General features: G+C 48.8%; 1 protein-coding gene across 1 annotated transcript in view; it reads left to right on the top strand.

Moving 5' to 3' along the window:
• The window catches only part of NIBAN1 (niban apoptosis regulator 1), a 393,109-nt gene that overhangs the window by 331,750 nt on the left and 39,999 nt on the right, over positions 1–21,360 (top strand). Inside the window, exon 9 of the mRNA XM_086957112.1 lies at positions 19,392–19,579. Within this exon, the coding sequence (XP_086813238.1) occupies positions 19,392–19,579 (188 nt within the window). The remainder of the gene's footprint in view (positions 1–19,391; positions 19,580–21,360) is intronic.

The following is a 21,360-nucleotide window of genomic DNA, read 5'->3' as shown; positions in this document are numbered from 1 at the left end:
TAGATGAATTCCCTTGCAGGATGTATGTCGAACGTGTGTCCAATGTAGTCAAATATTTTTGCCCAAAAGGTGTGAAGCATGGGGCAGTCAAACAGCATGTGCGGAAGGTCACCAATACCAGAGGAGCAGTTCCAGCAGTTCGGTGTATCCCGCAGGCCAACCTTAAATAGTCTCTGTGGGGTCCAGTATGCCCAGTATGCCCTGTTAATAATCATATATTAATAATATATATATATTAATAATCATATATTTGGTCTGTGATAGTATCGGCGATACCTTGTGTGTAAGTGCTGATGCATGTATCCTGACCCAGTCTATACTTATGCCAGTGTTGTTTGTTTCTAATTCCCATTTTACCTCATTGCGCCTCATCGACTTGTTGGCCGTTGGCGCGAGTAGTTTATATATTTTTGAGACAAAATGTCCAGAGGATTGAAAGTGGGGTAGCATAGCTTTTAGCCAAGGCGTCACTAGCTTGAATGTTCTAGTGGATAGGGCTGACTTTAGCTTCAGGAAAGCATAAAAGTCAATCGGTAGCAGGGAGTGTCTAGCTTGTAGAGTCGAGAATGGCAGTGGCATATTATTTTCGTATAGATCAGAAACCACATTAATATCTTTATCAGACCAGTGGTCCCATATGATGGGTGATCCGCCAATTTTAATGGACGGGTTACGCCATAGAGACGCAGAGGAGGAATTGTGGATTCGTTGACCAGTGACGTGGACGCGATCTATCCGCAGAAGTGCTCTCTTTGTATTGAGCATGATGTATTTAGAGTTCGTAAGGTGTGAGAGGTCCATCGTTAGGACAGCAGAGAGCGGGGCTTTGCCTATAATGGATTTCTCAATATTAACCCATAAGGGCGTGTAAACAGGGTCTTCGATAAACCAGGATGCTCCCTGCTTACAGAGAAAGGCGGTCTGGTAATTTCTGAAATTTGGTAATCCTAATCCCCCTTTAAGCTTTGGAAGTTGCAGTTTTTTCATGGCAATTCTCGGTTTCTTCCCCTTCCACAAGAAATCCGAGATCAATTTCTCAACTTTATGTAAAAAGTCCTCCGTGAAGGTCATGGGGAGCATACACGCCATGTAATTTACCAAGGGACTGATCATCATTTTTAGTGTTTCTGCCCTACCCCACCACGAAAGGAATTTAGGAGACCAGCCGTCTAGTAGTTTTTGTATTTTTTTGTAGAGCAGCTCCTCATTATTTTTTTTTAGGGTGGATATCAAATCCTTCTCAAATTCCAGTCCTAAATATTTAAAACTCTTCGGCTGCCAGGTAAGCCCTGAGTCGCCCAGGATGTTTTTATCACATAGGTTATTCAACGACTTCACCTCAGTTTTATCTTTGTTCAAGGAGTATCCAGATACAACTGAGAATTCTTCTATTGTGGACATTAGCGCCGGGATAGCCTTGTCAGCTTGTTCACTCATGACCAACACGTCATCTGCATAAGCCGTGAGTTTAATTGTACAATCATCGAAGCGAATTCCAGCAATGTCAGGGTTTTCCCTTATGTAATACAGAAAGGGCTCAATAGCCAGGAGGAATAAGGACGGGGATAGAGGACAACCCTGTCTAGTCCCCTGTTCTAGACCAAAGGGGGAGGAAAAAGCGCCGCCAGCTCGTACTCTAGCAGAGGGACAGGCATAGAGGGACATGACTAATTTAGTGAATATGGGACCCAGGTCAAATTTGTGTAGTACAGCATTTAAGTAAGCCCAGTCTACTTTGTCGAACGCTTTCTCAGCGTCTAGTGTAATGGCAATGGTAGGTGTGGATAAGAGTTTCGCTTTTTCAATGACATGAGCCAGGATTCTCGTGTTATCGCTCGAGAGCCTGTTCTTCAGAAAACCCGCTTGCGAGGGATGCATTAGAGACGGCAGGACCTTTTGAATGCGACTCGCTAAAATTGATGCTAGGAGCTTACAATCTAAATTTATCAGTGAAATAGGCCTGTAGTTTTTGGGGAGTTTGTGGTCTTTGCCTTCCTTGGGTATTACCGCAATTACAGCCTCTGCCATAGTCCCCTTAACTTCACCTGTATTGCTAATTTCGTGAAAGACCTCTAGGAGAGGAGTTGAGAGAATATGGGCAAAGGTCTTATAAAATTGTGCTGTATAGCCGTCAGGGCCAGGGGCTTTCCCCTTTTTGAGGGACTTGATCGCGCTAATAACCTCTGATTCAGAGATAGGCTCATTCAAGGAGTCTCTTTCTGCGGCCGTAGGCGTTGGGAGTGTGCAATTGGAGAGGTATTCCTTCATTTTATCGCTGTCTACGTTCGTGTTTCTAGCGTAAAGTTTCTCGTAGAAGTCTTTGAAGATATTCGCAATCTTAGTGGGATCAGAGTTAGGAGTCCCATTTTCATCAAGTAAGGATGTAATGGTATTCTTTTGAATTTTAAATTTAAGATAAGCCGCTAGCCCCTTCCCCGCTTTGTTCGAGTCACAAATTTTGAAACGCTTCCTCCTGTCTAGCCAAATTCCCGCCTTTTCACTAATAAGTTTGTTATAGGTGTATTTCTGATTGGACAGTTCAGTTAGGACCTCAGGATTTCTACTCCTCAGGTATGTATGCTGGAGTTTTGAAATGTCCTCCTCTAACTTCAACAGGGCTGCAGTGCGGTTCTTATTAATTGCAGACGAAATTTTTATAATAAGTCCCCTTATGGTGGATTTCAGTGCCTCCCATCGGGTGGTGTCTGAAGTGTCCCCCCTCTTGTTTAACATTAAGAAGTCTTTAATGGCAGTGTCAAGGGTTTCTTTGTGTTTTGTGTCATTAAGAATGGTGTCATTGAATCGCCACATAGATTGACGGGTGGTTGGTTTAATATTAGATAATGTGAGGGAGATGCAGGAATGATCAGAGACTAATCTGGGAGCAATGTCCGCGTTCTCAACTCTTGCCACCGCGTTTTTAGATATGAGTATGTAGTCGATTCTCGAGAACGAGTCATGTGGTGGGGAGTAGAATGAGTAGTCTCTACCATCAGGATGCATCAAACGCCACGTGTCCACCATATGAAATCTATTGCATAGTTTCATGAACGCCTTATGGGCTCTTCCCGGGCGGAAGACGCATTTAGAGTCTCTATCTAGTATTGGGTCATATGGGAGATTGAAGTCGCCCGCCAAAATATGGACTGCCGTGTCAGGGATGGAGTTTATCTGCTTCGTTAGGCCTACCCAGAAGGACGGATCATGTGTATTTGGGGCATAGATAGTCGTGATGAAGAATTCAGTGTCATCCTTAAGTAGTCTCGCTGAGACCCATCTGCCTTTTGTATCTGTTGCACTAGAGACTATTTCCACATTTGCGTTCTTGGCCACTAACATCACCACCCCATTCTTTTTTGAGATTGCCTCAGAGCCTATCACTTCGGTATAATACTTATTGCGCAATTTGTGAAATTGCTTTGCTTCTAGTTTTGTTTCCTGCAGTAAGGCTATATCTCCACGCTGCCTTTGTAGATAGTCAAGTATCTTTTGGCGTTTAACCGGCTGGTTTAGTCCCTTCACATTCAACGATAGTATGCTAAGGTTAGCTATAGTTGTCGTCCCTATTGGAGTATCTATAACAGGAGCCATCAATTATGCAGCCAATAATATCGTCTCATAACACATGTGTATGCATAAGGATTGGGTCTTGGAAGCAGTTTCGTACCCCTGAAAAAATCAGCAGCATCTTTTATCACGTAGAATGTGGGGCTAGCACAGTACGCAGGAAACAGAAGGACAGAGTGTAAGCTTCGGAACGTAATGTGGTACAGTGAATGCAAGCTAGGATGCAAGATGGACATAAGTAAACAAAACCATATGCAAAATGTCAAAACAACCCCCCCCCCATCTCCCCTATCAACCTCCCTCCGCCCCCCTCCCTCACCCACAGCCCACCCCTCCCTCCCCAGTAGTAGAAACAACAGAACATGGCGACTCGGGAATGACGACCACGCGGCCGCCTCCAAGCAGCTTACTCTTAACTAGCAATTCTCTGGGCTGCTACCCTAATTCTGAGAAAATTAACCCAAGTGTGTAGACAACAGTAAACAACGATGGTGCCAGAACATTAAACACAAGAAAGTCACTGCATTGACCTTAGTTTCGTTACCAAATATATCAGTATCTGCAAAAGAATTATTATCGTAGGCGCATTCAATAACAGGGAGGAGTGCTACAGATCAACAGTACAGCATAGCGCCTAAATTGAATTTTGCATACATCTGGCCCTGAGTGATTTAGAAATTGATCTCACCTTATGATTGGGATCTGCAGTGTGATTGAAACGATGGTTTTGACTGTACTTTAAAAATATTTAGGTTTGGCTCGAAGGAGCATTTTTGCTCTGACCAACAGTTTAATGGTAATCTAATGAACATGGGGACTCAAGGGAGTGAGGGCAGTGTGACATTTAAGGATGTCTCGGGAAGCATCACTTTGTCCTGTCCATCTGACTACACTGAGCATTTTATGAATGGAGGCGTGTTTCCATTCTGTATTTGTTTACAGTTAATGGTTTATAATTCACAGTTGTATACTATCAACCACCATCGGCATGCTAGAGCTTTCTCTGCCAAGGCACACTTTCCTGCAGACCTAAGAAGCCATCAGTAGTATGTGTCTGATGTATATTGGTGTTTTGATTGTGTGAGATTAGTAGAGAGCATTTTCCATAGCTGAGATTGATCAGAAGCTGCAAATCAAAATCAACGTTTGCATCACAGTATCAATTTATCTTATGGAAGTCAATGATGATGGTTGGTGTGAGTTTAAAGGTGTTATTATCTTTTAGCAAGTATTTCTTTATAAGTTTTCAGAATAGGTGTGTTCCATATGAGTAAATCTATATTCCAAGTCTAGGAAATGAGGAAAAGGTATCTATTAGAACCCAGAAAAAGTTCACAATTGAGAGGTGACGGCATAAAGGTTTAAGCAATAGTAAATCGAATAGCACTTCCCATGAAGAGAAGGTAAAGCGCCTCAATAGATTCCCAGAGCAGCATAAATGCAGGCTAGGGAGATGAATGAGGTAAGAAGTTGCATTCTCTGTCTTCTCAGCAAATCAGCGCACTGTGTCATCATGGGAATAGGACAGCATCTGTCATCTAAGTTGGTTCAAGACAATAGACTTACAGGTATTAAGCGTTAAGCGAAACATTTTATTAATATTGTACAAGTCGAAGTTTGGGTCCCACTGTTCATTTTAATACAAAACAGTTCATGTTTTTTTTTAACATCTCGCATTACTTACCTTATTGAGCTAAGGTCAGTGTAACGAAAATAAATAATGTAACACTCATAGCTATGGAAGCCTAGCGCTCCCATTTGCTTTTAAAATATGACTTCTATTTTAATGGCTACACGTTGATTGTATTAATTTTTATTTATGTATATTGCTCTAGCATGAGCTTGATTACAAGAAATGGTGGGTGAACGTGGAAAATACTTTTTCAAGTTTACTGATTGTGGGTCTGTAAAGTGTGTTTTGAGCTTTGGTTAAGATTCTATCCTGGGAACACACCACAAGCTTTTGGAAGGAGTTGGAGACAGGGAGAAGGAGGTAGACGAAAAAAATGGTATAATAGGGAGCGTCACTGTTATGGAAACGGGAGAGACCCATCTGTATCCTGAACACGTCATTATCCGACCTCATCTCCTGCACTTTCCACCCGCCACTTATACTGATTAGATGGCGTCTGTGACATTAAAACCCTTTGCCAACAAACCCACACAACCACTACAATCCCTTGATAAACATAACTGTGGTGACAGAACCACAACTCCCTCTGCAATATGAGATTGCAGAGCCACCATTTGTGACATGAGAAATTCTGTTATGCCTTCTCTGGGCTAGTCAGATCTTTCAAGAATGGAACAAAGTATGCATACATGGAAACTGTGATCTTCTTGTCGTTTTCAGATGTAGTCTAGTCCATCGTTTAGGTCTGAGGGATGTGCCAGTCTAGTAATTCTGAGCCAGTGTAGTAGTTCTGTGCCAGTAGATGCTGTCACAATAGACCTTCTCTGTCTATGTTCTGTGGTTACATTTAGTCCTATTTCTATTTCCCTCTCCTGGTTCTAATTTTGTAAATCTGGCCTCCCCAAGCGAAGTGGGCAGCCCTCCCATAACCCCATAGTCTTTCCCCCCAGTCTGACCTACTACACTAATGACCCCCACTGCCATACCCAGTTCAGTCACCCCACACACTCCCATTCCTGCCAAGACCCACTTTGTCCCCGGAAGTTCCATTGTAAAATGTAGGGAGAACTGAGCTCTCCACGTCGCTCCTAGCACGTAAAGCTTGAAACTGCATCCCACATAGGGCACCTCCACCTTTGTCCCTCCGATTTCCTCAACTATTTCCTCCTATCAGCAAGTCCTCGTGCCGGACAAGCGCCGACCAGCGAACCCAACGGGTATTACCTCAAGTCCCTCTGAATCCCAAACACCAAGTAACTAGTAGAGGGTTTACAGTCTACTTTCATTGAGCATGTGAAACACCACAGATTACTGCTCTAAGCACTTGATATGAACAATGTAGTCTCTACTTTTGGTGTGTCTACCTACACTGAACATAAATAGTGCATCTTTAGACACTGTTCATTTTCCTGTAATCGGCAAAATAACTTTTTGAAGCAGCTTTTAGCCGCCCCCAGGGTACCCCACCTTCACTATACATGAGGAGTTCGGTATGACTTATCTAACAGACCTGTTAGTCTACCGCCCGGTGTCTTTATGGGTAAGAATGGGGACTAGTACGGGGACATCTTTAAATAAAACGATCATAAGGGACTGTATGGCCCTTGATTATGCCTCCCATGTCCTGTTGTTCAAATAGTGACTCGTGAGTCTGGGGAGAGGAGACCTTTTTGCTAACCCTGAAGCATGCAACAGGAGGTTATCAAGGTGGATTTTCATAAACAGCAGTCTATGGCCGGGGAAGAAAAGGAGCTGTTAAAGCCTGGTGCACGTCGCCATATCATGTTAAGAACCACGATGATGGTGGAACCGTACCTATTAGGGTTTGTGCACTCATATGATTTTTTAGGGCTCGCCTGCTGATGCGCTTCTGCGCATCGCTGGCGAAGCTCTAATGCGGCTTATCCAGTGTTTAACGACCACTGGCGATTTCTTGAAGTGCATGTGCTTTTTAGGTCATTGCGCAAGCGCAAGCCCTAAAAAGCGCTTGCACAATGCCACCAGCCGCCTGCCTGCCTGCCTCGCATTACCACATCAAAGGCAGCCCGCCCCCCTCCCACAGCTTCTCTAATTATTCACTGCCGGCGGCCGTACTTTACATCACGCCTGTTAGACCTATTGCTTCACATAACGAGTGCGGCTGAAATCCACATGCACGGACACTAAACATATTTGTATTACAAATAAATCGATCACAGTGAATAGTGAATCAAGGCTTCCAAAAATATCAGCAACGCTTCTATACAGGAAGTGCTCAAGGCTCGCAGAAGGTTCCCAGGGGCACTATACGACCAATGAGGTGCACTACCTGTCCCCGCACACAGTGTTGCTCAGTGCAGGCTGGTACATTGTTTTCGGGACACTATAATACAACCGAGGGGTCTGCTCCCGCTCCTCGCTGCACCGCAATAAAAGCTCTGTGTGATGGCTGCTCAGCCACGGGGGGGAGGGCCTTTCTCTCCTATTCGAGCATACAGTTAGTAAAGTCGGGTAGCTTGTCAGCATCAAGAGAGACGTATTGGAAGACTTTGCTTGCCAGCATCTTCCTGGGCTATCATTAACTCTTGCCGGGAACCACTGATTTAAGCGTTTCTCTTTTCCTGACATGATGCGCACCATACAGTATCAGTATTTTGTTTTATACTGCGTGACATTTTAATCATCGGTGTGCTTCTTATTGGATTCTTCAGGATTGCAGGGTGCACTTATGTGGCTAATAGAGGTACCTTTAAAACTCCAGAGGGACACCTAGTAACAACCTGTGATACTGCACCCTTTCCCTGCTTTGTGTATTTTCTATTTTTGCTTATGCTAGTACATGGGAGTCCGAGACTCCCTTGTGTCAGGCACAGTAGAACACCCCGTCCATATTACTTTAGTGCCAAGAGACTGCAACAGCAGAAGAAAAGAACTAATGCCTAAACGTGCAGCCCTAGAAAAGGGAGCATAAATGGAGAGCCTGTTTTGTTTTTGCTTGGCAGGAACCACTGCGGTAAGCGATTCTTTTCCCGACACAATCCTCATCAAACTATAAGAATTCCGTTTTCATAATGCGTGGCCCATGTGTGGCAGAAAGGAGATCAAAACGCTGAACTCGAGCCTCCAGTGAGCTAATGCACGGATAAGTTACATTATTTCGCATTTGAGGAGGATCACAATTTTTTTTTATACTCATCAGCATTCTTTTGATTGGATTCTTCAGGATTGCAGGGTGCAGTACCTTATGTGGCTAATACAGGTCTAGAGAAACACCTAGCAACAGCCTGTAGTACCACACCCTATCCCCGCTTTGTGGATTTTCTTTTATTGCTTTCGCTACGGCTTGAAGTCTGCCACTCCCTTGTGTCCAGCACACTAGAACGGTTAGGAAACTATACAACCACTCTTTTCAGAATTTTCCGTTTTTTGCTGTAGCATGCATTTTCTAAATGATCCCCCCCACTGCAAAAAATAAACAAGCTCCACCGAGGCACCCACATACACAGCTCCACCGAGGCACCTACCACACAGCTCCACTGATGCACCCACCACACAGCTCCGCCTATGCACCCACCGCACAGCTCCACCGAGGCACCCCCACACAGCTCTACAGATGCACCCACCACACAGCTCCACCTACACAGCTCCACCGATGCACACAGCTCCACCGATGCACCCAGCACACAGCTCCACCGATGCACCAACCGCACAGCTCCACAGATGCACCAACCACACAGCTCCACCGATGCACCAACCACACAGCTCCACACATGCAGCCACCACACAGCTCCACCGACACAGCTCCCCCGATGCACCCACCAATGCACCCACCACACAGCTCCACCGATGCACCCACCACACAGCTCCACCTACACAGCTCTACCGATGCACCCACCACACAGCTCCACCGATGCACCCACCACACAGCTCCACCGATGCACCCACCACACAGCTCCACCGATGCACCCACCACACAGCTCCACCTACACAGCTCCACCGATGCACCCAGCTCCACCAATGCACCCACCACACAGCTCCACCGATGCACCCACCACACAGCTCCACCAGGGCCGGCTCTAGGCATGTGCAAGCTGTGCAACTGCACAGGGCCACCAAACCCCAGGGGCCACCACGCCAATATATATCCTTAATATAATAATCCTTTGAGGATGGATACATATTTGCGTGGTGGCCCATGGCAGGGATTTGGTGGCCTCTGGCTCTGTTCCACTAGGAAACACCCTGACCCCCTCCCCTCTTTACTGGCCTCTGCGCTCCGCCCCGGACCACCTCTTCCGGGCCCCCTACCTACGCTCCTTGCCCAGGGCCACCATGAGCCTAGAGCCGGCCCTGGCTCCACCTACACAGCTCCACCAATGCACCCACCACACAGCTCCACCTACACAGCTCCACCGATGCACCCACCACACAGCTCCACCTACACAGCTCCACCGATGCACCCACCACACAGCTCCACCGAGGCACCCACCACACAGCTCCACCGAGGCACCCACCACACAGCTCCACCGAGGCACCCACCACACAGCTCCACCGATGCACCCACCACACAGCTCCACCGATGCAGCCACCACACAGCTCCACCGACATAGCTCCACCGATGCACCCAGCTCCACCGATGCACCCACCACACAGCTCCAACGTTGCACCCACCACACAGCACCACCTGCACAGCTCCACCGATGCACCCACCACACAGCTCCATTGATGCACCCACCACACAGCTCCACACAAGCAGCCACCACACAGCTCTACCGACACAGCTCCCCGATGCACCCACCACCACCAATGCACCCACCACACAGCTCCACCGATGCACCCACCACACAGCTCCACCTACACAGCTCAACCTACACAGCTCCACCTACACAGCTCCACCGATGCACCCACCACACAGCTCCACCGATGCACCCACCTACACAGCTCCACCAATGCACCCACCACACAGCTCCACCGGTGCACCCACCACACAGCTCCACCGATGCACCCACCACACAGCTCCACCGATGCACCCACCACACAGCTCCACCGAACGACCCACCACACAGCTCCACCGAACGACCCACCACACAGCTCCACCGAACGACCCACCACACAGCTCCACCGAACGACCCACCACACAGCTCCACCGATGCAGCCACCACACAGCTCCACCGATGCAGCCACCACACAGCTCCACCGATGCAGCCACCACACAGCTCCACCGATGCAGCCACCACACAGCTCCACCGATGCAGCCACCACACAGCTCCACCGATGCAGTCACCACACAGCTCCACCGATGCAGCCACCACACAGCTCCACCGATGCAGCCACCACACAGCTCCACCGATGCTGCCACCACACATCTCCACCGATGCACCCACCACACATCTCCTCCGATGCAGCCACCATACAGCTCCACCAAGGCACCCACCACACAGCTCTACTGAGGCACCCACCACAAAGCTCCACCAAACGACCTACCACACAGCTCCACCAATGCACCCACCACACAGCTCCACCGATGCACCCACCACACAGCTCCACCGATGCAGCCACCACACAGCTCCACCGATGCAGCCACCACACAGCTCCACCGATGCACCCAGCTCCACCAATGCACCCACCACCAGCTCCACCGATGCACCCACTACACAGCTCCACCTACACAGCTGCACTGATGCACCCACCACACAGCTCCATTGATGCACCCACCACACAGCTCCACCGATGCACCCACCACACAGCTCCACAGATGCACCCACCATACAGCTCCACCGAGGCACCCACCATACAGCTCCACCGAGGCACCCACCATACAGCTCCACCGAGGCACCCACCACACAGCTCCACCGAGGCACCCTCCACACAGCTCCACCGATGCAGCCACCACACAGCTCCACCTACACAGCTCCACTGATGCAGCCACCACACAGCTCCACCGATGCACCCACCACACAGCTCCACCGATGCACCCACCACACAGCTCCACCGATGCACCCACCACACAGCTCCACCGATGCACTCACCACACAGCTCCACCGATGCACCCACCACACAGCTCCACAGATGCACCCACCACACAGCTCCACAGATGCACCTACCACACAGCTCCACCGATGCACCCACCACACAGCTCCACCGATGCACCCAGCTCCACCAATGCACCCACTACACAGCTCCACCGATGCACCCACCACACAGCTCCACCGATGCACCCAGCTCCACCAATGCACCCACCACACAGCTCTGCCGAGGCACCCACCACACAGCTCCACAGATGCACCCACCACACACCTCCACAGATGCACCCACCACACAGCTCCACAGATGCACCCACCACACAGCTCCACAGATGCACCCACCACACAGCTCCACAGATGCACCCACCACACAGCTCCACCGATGCACCCAGCTCCACCAATGCACCCACCACACAGCTCCACCGATGCACCCACTACACAGCTCCACCGATGCACCCACCACACAGCTCCACCGATGCAGGCACCACACAGCTCCACCGATGCAGCCACCACACAGCTCCACCGATGCTGCCACCACACAGCTCCACCGATGCACCCACCACACATCTCCACCGATGCAGCCACCATACAGCTCCACCAAGGCACCCACCACACAGCTCCACCGATGCACCCACCACACAGCTCCACCGATGCACCCACCACACAGCTCCACCGATGCAGCCACAGATGCAGCCACCACACAGCTCCACCGAGGCACCCCCACACAGCTCTACAGATGCACCCACCACACAGCTCCACCTACACAGCTCCACCTCTGTACCTATGCACCCACTACACAGCTCCACCGATGCACCCACCACACAGCTCCACCGATGCACCCAGCTCCACCAATGCACCCAGCACACAGCTCTGCCGAGGCACCCACCACACAGCTCCACAGATGCACCCACCACACAGCTCCACAGATGCACCCACCACACAGCTCCACAGATGCACCCACCACACAGCTCCACCGATGCACCCAGCTCCACCAATGCACCCACCACACAGCTCCACCGATGCACCCACTACACAGCTCCACAGCTCCACCGATGCACCCACCACACAGCTCCACCGATGCAGCCACCACACAGCTCCACCGATGCAGCCACCACACAGCTCCACTGATGCTGCCACCACACATCTCCACCGATGCACCCACCACACATCTCCACCGATGCAGCCACCATACAGCTCCACCAAGGCACCCACCACACAGCTGAACCGATGAACCCACCACACAGCTCTACCGAAGCACCCACCACAAAGCTCCACCGAGGCACCCACCACACAGCTCCACCAAACGACCCACCACACAGCTCTACCGATGCACCCAGCTCCACCAATGCACCCACCACACAGCGCAACAACAGCATCACTCAGCGCAACCACAGCATCACTCAGCGCAACCACAGCATCACTCAGCCCAACCACAGCATCACTCAGCCGAACCACAGCATCACTCAGCCCAACCACAGCATCACTCAGCCCAACCACAGCATCACTCAGCCCAACCACAGCATCACTGGTTCAAATGTGTTCTTTCAATGTTTCAAGCTGTTTTCAAGCTTTCATGCTTTATTACAAATCACAAAAAGATGTTAATATTTCACTTCTGTTCTTGGATTTTCGTCACAATATAAAACACTGTACATAATCTTGACAAAAGTTATTTACAAAAGTTTAAGCTATTGCCATTACAAATTAAATAACTTATTTAAGTATTAATTATTTTAAAAAATTAAAAGCCATTGTTATTTGTAATATCAATACATCTAATTCACGTAAATACAAAACATGTTGCATTACAAATGCTATAGGTGTTTGCGAAAGTTATAACTATTGGCATTGTAAATGACAAAGCTATTAATTTAGCTAGTTTAAAAAATAACACATAAATAAAAAAAATTCATTTATAAGACCAATAGCGCAAACTTTCCTAATGCGAGCCCTATTGCATTTCCAATGCTTGTTTTTTTACTGACTAAGTTCTGGTTTGTCCTTTTTTTATCGTCTCCTCGCCCATCCCAGGGGGCGGCGTAAATAACAGAGCTTGTTGCCCTGTGGCTGCAACGAAAAGTCACCACAGGACATGCTCCATTTTTAGGTCGAAGGCCTAAAAGGCTGCGCTTGCGCAGTCTTAGGCCGGAGATTTAATGAGTCTGAGTAGCGGCGAATGTCCCTCCTCCGTGCCCCCTCTCTCCTTCATTGGCTGGCTTCCTAAACGGAGGCCAGCCATTGGAGGAGAGATCAGTCACTCCAATGTAGCCCCGTCCTTTTCGGATTTGGGGGCGTGATTTTTTGCGTTCTTTAGACAGTGACGTTGTCCGTCACTCAGAACAGCAAAACACGCCCCCAAATGCGAAAATGACCATGCTTTCTCCGAGGCATTTCTGCTTTGCCTCGGAGAAAGACGGTGGTGGTTTGCAGAGCTGCTCTGCTCGTCCCCCCTTCCCTCCGCCCAGCTCTGTCCTTCCCTCCGCACGCAGCTCCGTCCCCCTCCCCCATCCCTCCGCCCGCAGCCCTTCTTCGTCCCGGTCCCGCTCCCCCCCTCCCTCCGCCCGCAGCTCCTTCGTCCTGCTCTGCCCCCCCCCTCACTCTGCCCGCAGCTCCGTCGTCCTGCTCTGCCCCCCCCCCCCTTCCCTCCGCCCGCAGCTCCGTCGTCCTGCTCTGCCCCCCGTCGTCCTGCTCTGCCCCCCGTCGTCCAGCTCTGCCCCCCGTCGTCCTGCTCTGCGTAGTGATCTTTCAATGCAGTAACTCCAGCAGAAGGGCCGCCCCCACAGTTGATCACAGTTCAAAACCCGGGGGTAACAAGAAGCAGCCTGGCAAGGAGCAGGCGAGGCAACCGAGCAGCGGAACCACACACTCATCATGGGATCGCCGATCCGTGACCCGCTGCATCCTGAGCCGATAACGAAGCCCTGGTGAGAAACCATCGGCCGATCCAACAAACAGCCACCCTGGGCCCCTCCCGCTCATAGGATCCGTGGGAGCCCCGAGAAGAAACTGAATTCGGGTGGATGCGGTTCCCTTTGAGATGACCAGAGAACGGCTGCTCGTTGCTTCCGGCCGTCGCCAGCACTCAGTCTTGGAGACAAATTATCTGCACCGGTGAGTGTCCGCGAGGCCTGGGACAGGGGTCTACCCTCAGGATCCCTGATCTTAACTTCTGCTGCTCGACGCACTATCCGCAGTACCAGTGAAGACCTCTTCACAACTTTTTAAACTTTAATTCATCTTGATCATATTCAATTGAAAGGCGAACATTTCCCGATGTATCACAAACATTTTTAAAACCCTTAAATCGATCCCAGCACTGAGGTATCTGTGTGTTGCCCCCGCCCTGGTGAGATGCGGAGACCGGCAGTCCTTGCACCCCTCCCCCGCCCTGGTATGATGCGGAGTCCGGCAGTCCTTGCACCCCTCCCCCGCCCTGGTATGATGCCGCCCTGGTATGATGCGGAGTCCGTCAGTCCTTGCATCCGTCCCCCGCCCTGGTATGATGCGGAGTCCGACAGTCCGTGCACCCCTCCCCCGCCCTGGTGAGATCCGGAGTCCGGCCGACCTTGCACGCTCCCCCCCCCCCCCCCCCCCTCCAGGGAGCTTGCTTCCGGCCGTCGCCAGCACTCAGTCTTGGAGACAAATTATCTGCACCGGTGAGTGTCCGCGAGGCCTGGGACAGGGGTCTACCCTCAGGATCCCTGATCCTAACTTCTGCTGCTCGACGCACTATCCGCAGTACCAGTGAAGACCTCTTCACAACTTTTTAAACTTTAATTCATCTTGATCATATTCAATTGAAAGGCGAACATTTCCCGATGTATCACAAACATTTTTAAAACCCTTAAATCGATCCCAGCACTGAGGTATCTGTGTGTTGCCCCCGCCCTGGTGAGATGCGGAGACCGGCAGTCCTTGCACCCCTCCCCCGCCCTGGTATGATGCGGAGTCCGGCAGTCCTTGCACCCCTCCCCCGCCCTGGTATGATGCGGAGTCCGTCAGTCCTTGCATCCGTCCCCCGCCCTGGTATGATGCGGAGTCCGACAGTCCGTGCACCCCTCCCCCGCCCTGGTGAGATCCGGAGTCCGGCCGACCTTGCACGCTCCCCCCCCCCCCCCCTCCAGGGAGCAGCTTTAACTTAAGAGCATTTAACTCTGCAGTAGTGTCGCCCTTCACTGTGTATAATGTGACGTCAAAGAGACTCGCCATGGTTCTTCCAGTCTCATCATTACGAAACGGAAGCATTTTCAATGTTCTGTACAACGAAGCCACACTTGTTTCTTATAAATACCAGCGGGGGCGGCACTATGCGCGCATATTTTTAAGCCATGCCCCGAATTGCATCAGCCCCAGTTGTTTCATTCCATGTAAAGCTCTGCTGGAGCCCCCAGATGCGCGTCTAATTCAGACATTTCCGCTGAAGTACACTGTTCTTCTCATTCAGGCTGCTCTGTAGTGTCACGCGCAAGAGCGTGAGTGGGGTTAGGAAGGAATCTGAAATAGTAGGGGCTGCTGCCATAGTAACTGAAAAGGAATGTTAATTTTTTTTTGTCCCTTTTGCGGTTGTCAGACTACAACAAACCCCGATGGACCTCTCTTTCAAGGTGTAGTTCTTGTTAAGTGTTTTTTGCTGCTGGTGTGAAATGCTGTTTTCAGCCCCTTGGAGCTCTGACACTACTTCCTGCCGGAGCCTCTGATTGGGCAGTTTTGTTGTAGAACATTCTGCTCTTGTCTTAAATGTGAACACTCGGGGAGTTTGGAATTAACTCTTTCTCCCAGCCTCGCAGACGGGAACGTATGTGTCTGTGTGTGCATATGTGTCTGTATGTGCATATATGTGTGTGTGCGTGCCTGGGCATGTGTGCGCATCTGTGTATGTGTGCATGCGTGTGTGTGGTTCCCTGTGCATGTGAATGCATCTCTGTGTGCGCGCATCTGTGTATGTGTGTGCAAGTGCCTATGTGTGCATCTGTGTGTGTGTGCCTGTGTATGTGTGTACCTGAGTATGTGTGCGCATCTGTGTGTGCATGACTGGGCGTGTGTGCGCATCTGCATGTGTGTGCGTACCTGGACGTATGTGCACATCTGTGAGTGTGTGCGCCTGTGTATGTGTGCGCATCTGTGTGGGGGTGCGTGCCTGGGTGTGTGCATCTGTGAGTGTGTGTGCGAATCTGTGTGTGTGCATCTGTGTGTGTGTGCCTGCCTGGGTGTGTGCGCATCTGCGGTGTGTGTGTGTGCGTTCCTGGGGCATGCGAGCGGCCTTGCGTTCTTTCACAGGGTGACCGGCTTCTATTTATGGGAGCGTTAAGTGCCGCTAACACCCCTGACCAGCAGACCCCCTGAACATAAGACGCCCAGGCTGGGCTTAAGAAACGGGGGCAGGGAAGGGTCACGCTGGGATGGGTATTTGTGTGGCGAGGTCATGGCCCCAGTCCGTCCTTGAAGAAACACGGAGACGGAGGGGAGCTGGCATTTGAGGATTCTCAAGGTTTAATTGAAGGTTGGCAGGGCTGGGGCAGAGTCATGCACAGACTGGCACACCAGTTATTTATAGTGTTTAGAAACCATACTGGTGGCACTAAGTGCTGGTCCTAGCAACCTATGACCAAACCGCATGTTTGATTGCGAATGTGGTTTTTGCCACATTTTCCGCATAATTATTTTTAATCACTTTTGTTAAGAAAATTCTTTAATTGCATGGGCAGGGTGCCTCAAAACACGAGCCACGAGACGGCAAGCAGTGGGCAACTGTACACCAAACAAAGGGCTATGCGCTTCAGCACGTGCGTCTGTGCACGTAACACGCACACAGGTGCATCAAATAGTCTATCCAAGACCAGCCAATATCAAGTATAAACCATAAACTGCGTAAAGTAGCATCTGTTATTTACAGCGCTTAGAAAACAGCACACGTGTGGTATATAGTGCTTTGCAAAACAAGGAGTTATAATTATCTCTAAATGCATTGGTCTACTCCAAACGTACAGGCCACTCTGCGAGATAACCGACCTCTAAAGAATGCCAAAAATACCAGCCACCCACCAATCCCAGAACCGAGGCGAAGCTATTGGCAATGTAAATGACAATGCCATTTATTGATGATTAAAAAAAAAAGTCATAAGCAATGCCAATAGCTCTACCTTTAATGATGCCGAGACCATTGCATTGTAAATGCTTGTTTTTAATGTTCTGCAGTTTTTAAGATCTACCCAGAAAGTCTTCTATTGTCCGATTTTGAAAAAAGCTAATTTTAGGGAAGTGGGTCCCACTTATCTTTTTCCTACAAATGCTTACAGGCAGTCTTTTTTTATGTGCTTGTTTTTTTTTAATTCTGCTGTCCAGCTAAGCGACAGCTGTGAGTAATCGGTGTGCTTTTAACATTTTATTTATGACACGATGCACTTTGTTATGCCTTGCACACTCCCTATGTTTATTAATTGTTGATTTCCCCACGCCTGGCCATGCTTGTGCGACCTCGGTGTTACTTGTATCTTGTTCATTGCATTTAGCCCCGGTCACTCCCATATTTGATATGGCTTATTGAAGGTTTGTTTTAATCTTTACTGCATGTGTGCTTTTATGGGTTTAGTTTATGAAACCGAATAAAGCAAGACTGATGATCTGTAATAAGCATGTGGAGCAGTAAACTATTAGAATCTGCCTTCAATAAGCGTGTAATGCAAATAGTGCAGTGTTTAGACTTTGTGTGCCTACTCTAGCACACAATAAAAACAGCGAAGTGTTAGTCTTTCTACACTGCCCATGTGATTCGAACAGTGCAATGTTTGCACTTGATTTCTCCGTCTCACTAAGCACATGATTAAAATAGCGCATTGTTTACAGTCTGCCTGACTAAGTATTTGATAAAAACATTACTGTGAGCACCCTTCGTTTGTCTGCTCTCACCAACCACACAATACTAATAGTGTAGAGTTAACAGTCGTTATGTTGCCCGACACTAACCACATGACACAATCAAGCTCTAAAAACATAACCTGAAAGCGAGCCCTCTTGGCTCGGTCAATGCTTGTTCACCAGCGCCTACTCTCTTATGACCCTGCGTCTTGGTTGATTACTACACGTTGAAGCTCCTCTACATAAGCGCTTCCCTCCTTTCCTTCTGGCAGAAGGACTGAAAGTGTTGTGCTTCAGAAAGTCTGCTCTGTGAAGGGCGAAACTTTACTTGGAGAGGGAGGTTGAGGATATTGTGTAACTGCTGGTCCGGATCAGCAAGCACGTGTTGCAACCCCTGGTCCAAGGCTTTCTGAGGAACGCGCTCTGTTTTAGCAATCAGTCTTGTGAACATTATTCATTGCAGAAGGCCATGCTGGCAGAAGCCATTTGTCTCTTGCCCAGACCCCTTAACTTCTCACTCAGCCACTCCAGTTACACCACTGCACTTTTTGTGATACAATTCTAAAAATGTTTTTAATAATAAATAAATTTGAACAGGACATACACCGAAACAGAGGAGGATAAATACTTTTGTCTCCTGGGACCCTCCTGTCCCACCATCTCTACCAAAATTGACAAAAGGAAATGCAAAAAATATCAATGGTTACGCTAAATATTCAGTACATTGTACCACCAATCACGTTCTTGCTGAAGTACCACCAAGCTGGAACAACAGACGTGTGTCATCCTAGCTTGTTGCGTCTTGTAACTGAACTGTAGGCCTCTGGAAGGTCCCATGTACATGATGAGGTTGGTTTGGCTTGCCGTGGCGACCTTACCTCTTCCATGTACATTTGTGCGAGTGAAGCTGATGAAGGGTTTGCCCAAGACGTCACTGTGTGTCAGCAGATGGAGTCATATCCTGTCTTTAAGTGTAGTGCCTTGAAACTAGTCTGACATTCCACAGTAAGCTGTTGTTGTACTTTCTATCAGAAAAGAACGAATGAACCAGCACCAAGAGACAGATTATTCTGTGGTTGGAGTTGCACTTATTCAGTTACTCATTCACTGGTGCATGGTCAGCCTCTGGAGCAGGAACAGGAGCGAGGCGCATTGTGGGGACACAGTAAAGATGCCTGAACTGATGCTGTGTTTAATGCATACGCCCGGTGCACACTGAAGGTGCCTGAGTTGTCAATGCTTTTAATTATCGTGATCAGACTGCCACTTTCCTCTCACCGCGGTTTGGCCCTATATGCTGCCAGTGCTTAAGATGTCCCTCTCTCCCCCTTCAGCTACAGTGTTGGAACCAGCAGAGAAGTGCTGCACAGAGAACATCCGGCCCTTCTTGGCTTCCATCTTGGAAGAGATCATGGGGCCGGTGAGCTCCGGCTTCAGCGAAGTTCGCCAGCTCTTTGAACGTGAGGTTGACGCCATCAGCCAGAGTTTCCAGACTGACAACGATCCTGTGAAACTGAAAGAGGTAAAGCGGGATGATCACTCGTGTTCCTTTGCATGTGTGCTTTTGCTTTTGTTCGCGTCAACCGAGTGGTGCAGTCTAGGCTTGTTTTCTATTTGAAACGGCTCCAGATGAATGAATCCATAAACTTTCTAAAGATGTTTCCTCTGCTATGTGAACTTGATCCTAGCCACTTTGTACTTGGAGAAGCTGTACAGTTTTGAGGAGGGAGCCCCCACTTAAAGGGGATGGAAGAGCAATTGCCAACAAGAAGAAGAGGCAGGTTAGAAACAGGAAATTGGTGTGTGGTTGTGAGGGTTATTGCTGTTGTCTCGTTTTTGTCCTAGATTAATATGATTTTTTGGGTTCCTTCTGCTTGGTTCTAGACTTTAGTTAGCTGCGGTAAAGGTTGGGGTACAAACTCTGTGCCTTTATATGTAGCACTTAGAATATCCATACATGAATGGTTTTGGAAGTGCCCATATAACTGTTTTATGGACAGCAACTTGGTATTGCCATGAGGGTTGGGAGAATTGCTGACACTGATCACCTCTAGCCCCTACTGAAACTCAAGTTTGGCCTGATAGCTGAATGTTAACAAGTTATGAGAAAACCTGACTCCGTAACATGCCACCCGAATAAATTTGGCACTGCATCCACCAAATCTCTGTGCCAGGGAATATAATGGCAAACTAGACATGCATAGTGAAGGAGTGCCATGGTAGGAATGTCAGTAGGGAGTCATGAGAACAGCAGAAAGTTATGAAAAAGAAGGAAAGAGACTGATACTTTTTCCTTTCTGATGGAAAGATTAATGGGCAGGAGGATGAGCAGTGCCCAGAGAGGGGAGAAGTCTACATTAGGGAAGTGAGAAGGACACGAGCAGAAACGAGAGGCTGCAGCCGGTGGCAAGGGGACAAGGAAGAGTAGGGCAGAGCCTACATCTGGGTACAGGGGAGACAGGACGCTGTAAGGCTGTGAATAGATTTGAAGGTAATGCCAAGGAAAACTGAAGTGAATTCTACAAGAGACGAGAAGTTCGTCTTTTTGGTTGAGAAGGTAAGAAAAACGGTTCCAGGAAGGATAATTTAGAATACACGACGCACAGAGTTTAGGATAATTTTAAGCCTGGAAAGAGGATATCCACGGAGTCGAAGAAGGCGGGAGATTTAGTACCTGAGGCATGAGAGAGTGAAAGCTAGAGGAAGCAGAGGCGTAAAGTCAATGGAAAGAATGAAGCGGTCGCTGCATAGTTTCCAAATAAGAATGTACAGGAAGGTGGGAAGCTGGATTTTAGGTCCGAGAAGGTGCAACGAGCACCAACAATGATAGGCAAATTATGGGGAAGGGGAAAGAGATGGATTGTAGTGATTGGATTGTAGTTTGACTCCGTCTATCTTTCAATTCATACTTTAAGGATGGTGTTATGTTTTTGTTTTTGGCATGTAAAGCTACCTTCCAATCCCTCGAGGCGAGGGAGCTTTTTTTGCTTCTTATACAAAGTGAATAGATTAAAACAATTGTAAATATTTGATACTGTCGTTAAAATGGATTTTGTAATTAAGAGTATCTTCAATTTCTCTAATTCACACTGCCATCTAGTGGTCATAGCCATTATGACAGTCTTGCCTGCCACATAGAGCTCCACGGAGGCACGATAATTATGTCTTTTTTTCACTGTCTAATTGTTATGATAAACCAAGAAGATCTGGGAATAATTCCAAATGGGATTTATTCTTTAAAGGAAGACCTGAACATCTTCATGCCAGACACAGCTGGACCAACTGCTCACTGATGCCACAGGC

This window comes from Lissotriton vulgaris, chromosome 1_1, assembly GCF_964263255.1.
Source record: "Lissotriton vulgaris chromosome 1_1, aLisVul1.2, whole genome shotgun sequence".
NCBI classification, from domain to species: Eukaryota; Metazoa; Chordata; class Amphibia; order Caudata; family Salamandridae; genus Lissotriton; species Lissotriton vulgaris.
Note: the sequence above shows the minus strand (reverse complement) of the source record. Positions and strands in the feature narration are given on the sequence as shown.